Raw genomic sequence first — 5,551 nt, forward strand, 5'->3', positions numbered from 1 at the left:
ACTGTGTGCTGCTTTCAGATTGATAGATGAATTTGATTTTGGTCTTTGTGCATAAATAGTCTGCTGACAGTCTGAGTCAGAAGACAAGGACTTGGTTCAATTATGACGTCAAAGGAAAAAACGAAACAATTTGTGTGTCCCTATGGAGAGACACATCATAATCTTATGACTCATAAAGGAGCCATTTGGCATTCTCAGAGTTAATCACATATTGGTGACTCTGTGCGTCATAACAAAGCCAGGTGGCGCTCCTTCCACTCTCCTTCCCCTTAGGGCCAAGGTGAGAACATTCTGGATTGAGTGAGAAACCCGGAGCAGGAGCTTCTTCAAACCAGCCCTGTACTCTTGTCGGATCAGGCAGTACAGCACAGGGTTCAGGCAGCTGTTTGCATGTGCAAGACACACAGTCAAAGGGAAGGCATAAGCCTGGGCGTTGTAGAAGGCTTTACTGAAGGGCACCAAGTCAAATTTGATCAGCACCCCCCAAAGGGTCAGGGCCTGGTTGGGCAGCCAGCAGATGAAAAACGACAGCACGACGATGGTGACAGAGCGGGTGACTTTGGAGCGGCGCTGGTGGCGGCCCTTCTCACACTCTGACCTCTCAGTAACACTCCCACCAATCACACTGCCCACGGTGCGATGGCTCAGAATGAACCTCAGGAGGAGCAGGTAACACACACTGATCACCACCAAGGGAACTACAAATCCCAGAAGGACTTTCTGTGTTTGGTAGAGTCCCAGCAGAACTTGGGGATCCCAGCTGCCTGAATCAGAGTCAGAGAAGCGCACTAAGCACAACTCGTCATCAGCAGACACCTGCGAACACAGCAATAGTTGCACAGAGGGGTGTTAAATGCTTGCTTTCCTATTAACAAAGTGTGCACTGTATGCAACAAACTTTCTATGTAATCCAACAAACCTGAACTGTGGTGGAGTAGAAGGCATGAGGCAGAGTGGCCACCAGAGACACCATCCAAATGGCCACGCTGGCACACTTGGCGTGGACAGTGGCGATTCTGGGGCTGCCCATCTTCAGAGAAGTAGCCAGGGAGCGGTAGCGGGTAATACTCATGGCCGTGAGGAAAAAGACGCTGGCATACATGTTCAGGGTCGTGACTGAGCTTATGATCTTGCACATGATGTGGCCGAAGGGCCAGCGGAAGTCCAGCAGGGTGTCCACTGCCCAGAAGGGTAGGGTGAGAACAAACTGAAGGTCTGTCAGCGCCAGGCTCATCACAAAGCAATCAATGGAGGAGTGGTGGCCTCGGTGGCGGGAATGGAGCAGGAACAGTGCCAGAAGATTACCCACAAGCCCCAGAACACACACCACCAGGTAGACCAGGGCGATAATGACTCGTACCTGTGAGAGAGTCCAACACATCCAATTACACAATAGGTTTTTCACTTACTGTGCATGGACGATGTTGCACAGATGAGTCAATAATGGAGATGGAGACTTTGAACCTGACAAGTGTATACATTATGTGTATACTCATGCGCACACATGCACATACATACAGTATCTCACTTGAGCCCATTTGATTAAGTCTGTTTGGCTTGATTGTAAGGTTTTTCGCATGGTTAGCTGCAAGTCAACAACCTACAGATGTGACACACGAGAATCACAACAAAATAAAAAAAATGTCAGAGTGGTGGTTAAAATAGGTTACAAAGTCTGACATTTGCTAAAGAGTTTAGTTTGCTCTTGTTGATAAAATCACTTGTGCCGGCAGAGTTAAATTGCCTCAGAAACAGACATGTTTCTGCATTTATTATCAGCACAGCAATACCAACAATTTGCTTTGCTCTACTTTATCTGAATAAACCAGTCACCAATTTGTCCCTCTGCTCCCACCTGTGCACAATGCATGTTGTACTTGCCACCAAAATGCCCAGACAGACAAAACAAATAAAAGAAAAAGCTGAAGTGTTGCTTGTGTTGGTAGTTATAATCAGTAACAGATGCTTCATTTTTTCCCAATTTGTCTCCCATTGCTCACTCTCTCACCAAAACAACACGTTAGCTATTGCTTCCAAATAGCAATTAGCAAGACAGGTAATTCACAAAAAGCTTCAGAATAATATTTCCATTATTGTTTTGGGGATGCTTTGCCCCGTAGTTTCTTATTTGAGCCATGTTTGAGTGGCATGCTCTTTTGGAAGCAGTTAGACAGTCACAACAGAGGGTTAGACAGTGAGTTAAGAGAGAGAGCGAGACAATTTGCAAAGGTGTTGAATCACTGCAACCACAACAGGTTCTTTATGGTACAGGCATGACTGTGCACAGAAAATTTTACGCCGTTAGACCCCCCCCACACACACAGTGGTGAAAACAATATCTCCCCTGGCCATGTCTGGTGGAGACAATAAAAGCACTGGCTTGCTTGAACATGTAAAAATTCATTTCAAAATGCAAATAATAGCATTTCCCACTTTAGTATTTTTGTCTAATACAAAACAAAAGACTTTGGGCAAGGCCGCTGGTTGAGTCTGAAGGGAAAATTGTTGAAACTGTAGGGACAGTGTCCCTAAATCTTGAGCTGCAGATTAAAGCTATGAGTTATTGGCAAATTAAAAACGTCAATACTATTTCTCATTATTTCTTAATCCTCCTGCTGTGTTTGTTACATGTTAATTAACCTTGTGTTCCCTGACGAAAATGGGTGGGAACATTATAACTGATTGTAAATCCATAATAATACATACATTAACACTTAATGTTGTGTTAGAGCTTTTTATCAAATTAAATCCTTGGGAACATTACAAGTTCTGAACTCAAACCATTGTAAACATCGAAATGGCAATGGAGACCAGTGACGCCTCCCAAGAGTGTCTATGAAAAACGATTCAGGAGTAACGAAAAGGGGGTGTGTCTAAAGTCTAGTGGGCAGGGCTAAGATCCACCAATGAGAAGAGAACTCAGTGCTGAGTGCAGTGATGCCTTCCACAAGAGTTTACAGCAAATGGGGATGGTTTCCTGCAGAAGTTGCTATGGAAGACAAAAAGCCAAGTGAAGTGTGTGTGCGTGTGTATGTATGTGTGTGTTAGTGTGTGTGTGTGTGTGTGTGTGTGTGTGTGTGTGTCTCAGTTTGTGCTAAAACACACATGCACGTGGGGTTCTGGGAGATGAGGTGTGTGCATGCACCTGAACCCAATTTTATTAATTAATTAAAAAAAATATATATACATTGGACTAAAGTGAAAACACCAAAAATTGAATGGAAATCATCAAAATTTATTGTGTGTTGAGATGACCTGTGTGGACAAAGTCATGGAGGCCTATGACAATCACATTAAATTACCTACATTTTTCAGAGAGAAAATTTGTAAATCAGTCACACTGGACTGGGAACACACAGATAGATAGATAGATAGATAGATAGATAGATAGATGGTAGAAATAACTGAGGAGACTTTTGTCACTTCACCTGTATTTAAAGGTCAAAGTTCATTAACTGTTTACATTATTTTCTTTAATTGTTTGTTAATTATTGTTGTTGATTTAACAAACCAATTCATCATAGCTCAAATAATGACACACACACACACACACACACACACACACACACACACACACACACACACACACACACACACACATATGTACAGCATTGTACATATGTGTGTGTAAATAACAGAATATAATTCCGTCAAGTGACAGCCCATGTTTTCCGGTTAATTCTCTGTGTTGGTATAATGTGTGTTGATGTGCACACCTACCGCCAGGTTGGCGCTGTCCCCGTGCAGCTCCATGCTGGACTCCCTGGAGAGCAGCTGCAGCCAGCAGTTCAGGGACAGGTTGTGGGCGGCCAGGCTGGAGGCTGCGGCCGTCTCGTTCACCTGCTGGGAGACCTGGCGCTCATCCTCTTCCCCTCCGCACACACTCAGTCCCAGCAGCAGCCCCGTGCCACTGTCGTTGCTCTGCATTTTACTCAGAAATTCGGCAGAGCAAAGAGCGAAGAACTTTTAAAACCAGTCCGGCTGTTTTGCACCAGGTGGCTGTTGCCCTCTCTCGTCCTGTCTCTCCCCCTCTCTCGCTCTCACTCTCTTTTTTTTTTAACTTAACTTCCAAAGTGTTGGCACCCAGGAGGAGATGTAGCCACAAAGGTTTAGCCCCATTGTTGTCGTGTCTTGCTGTATTTAGTCTTGCTTCATTTTTTAAGTCTCAGCAGGAGACTGATTGCATGTTTTTTGTAATGTCTACATCAGCGGAAGCCAGATGGGAAATTAAAAATGAAAATGTTTATTAACCCGCAGTGGTGCACTTTTTGCCGTCCAGTCCAGAGACGCACTGTGCAGTTGCCTCCTGTTTCAGTGATACTGACAGCATCCAACCCGGTGGTTTTTATACCCCGCTTCTTTTCTAAACCACTTGGTGGCGCACCGCCTGAAGTCTCACTTGCTCAGCATCCTGTTGATGAGCAGAGAAACCCCAGAAAACACAGCTGATTTGCTTGATTCAGATAATTTGCCCCTTTTCTCCGCCTGTATCCACTTGAGGATACATTTAACTGGGATTTCTCATGTCTGCCTCCATCATCAATGGATAATTAACATAATGGAATTCAAATAGCAAGGCATTCCAGCCACTCCACAAGTGAAAAACAAAAAAAAAAGGAACAAGAAAAGAAAAAAAAAAAAAAACTTTAAAAGCCTTTATTGCAGTGGCTATATGCCATTTAAAAAAGCCAGCATGTTTCAACCCCTGCTAAGTCTTTGTCAGGGCTTTAAAGAGACACATTAGGTGTGACCGCACCTAGAGAGGAGGCTTTCACATGACCAACACATGAATGTATTAGATCAAAGAACATAGATGAAAATCACAATAAGAAGTGATAAATTGCATAACACAGAAAAAGAATTTACAGGCCTATCATGTTCAAATAATCACAAAAAACAGTTGAAATAAATATTGCCATAGAGACCAGGGTACTTCGGAACTTAAACATTTATGTGAGTGGAATGCAGCTATAATGTGCTTTTAATGATAGTAGGTAACTCAGAAAAAAAAAAAAAAAAAAAAAACAATATCAGCACCTGCATCTTCTGAATGAGCCTCTGGGCAGGACTGTCTTGTGGTGTGTAGTGATGATGCAGCCCATCGTTTCTTTGCCAGCAGTCATGTGAAATTAAGAAAACACATGAGAGAGAACATGGGCTGACATTTAGTTCTAGCTACATACATGCTGTGTAATTAATTCCTCAATAATTGGCTAACATCCTGTGCATAAGTGAAACATTTATGGGAATGGCGTGATCTGCATGCCGGTCAAAAATGCAGCGAGAGTTCAGTGCCATGTGTGTGTTTGTGTTCATTCATTCGCTGATTACACAAATTCATTTCTTTGATGGTATATACTAATATACTAATAACTTATCCTAAATGTCATGGGCAAATATCACCATATATATTTATGTGTATGATGTAAAGGTATGTCAGATATCCAGGCTTATCTTTCAAGAGAGGTTTACTTGCCGACTTTTATATGCGCATCTAAAACGATGTGCATCAGGAATTATAAATTAGATGCTTTCAAGCCCCTTTCAATCT

General features: G+C 42.9%; 1 protein-coding gene across 1 annotated transcript; it reads right to left on the bottom strand.

The window, feature by feature from the left end:
• Positions 1-204: 204 nt before the first annotated feature.
• LOC115375326 (relaxin-3 receptor 1-like) lies at positions 205-3,927 on the bottom strand. The gene is made up of 3 exons (XM_030074745.1): positions 3,721-3,927; positions 920-1,360; positions 205-816 (listed from the first exon to the last, which is right to left on the bottom strand). The coding sequence occupies exons 1-3, from the start codon at positions 3,925-3,927 to the stop codon at positions 205-207; spliced, it is 1,260 nt and encodes a 419-aa protein (XP_029930605.1).
• Positions 3,928-5,551: the final 1,624 nt, after the last annotated feature.

Source organism: Myripristis murdjan, chromosome 17 (genome assembly GCF_902150065.1).
Source record: "Myripristis murdjan chromosome 17, fMyrMur1.1, whole genome shotgun sequence".
Lineage (NCBI taxonomy): Eukaryota > Metazoa > Chordata > Actinopteri > Holocentriformes > Holocentridae > Myripristis > Myripristis murdjan.

What these genes read in the sequence shown, in the direction of transcription:
- LOC115375326 (XM_030074745.1), bottom strand. Translation starts at nt 3,927, where the DNA reads ATGCAGAGCAACGACAGTGGCACGGGGCTGCTGCTGGGACTGAGTGTG. An exon ending in GGGACAGCGCCAACCTGGCG is followed by an intron (nt 1,361 to 3,720) that starts GTAGGTGTGCAC and finishes ACTCTCTCACAG; the next exon opens with GTACGAGTCATTATCGCCCT. An exon ending in TCTACTCCACCACAGTTCAG is followed by an intron (nt 817 to 919) that starts GTTTGTTGGATT and finishes CTGTGTTCGCAG; the next exon opens with GTGTCTGCTGATGACGAGTT.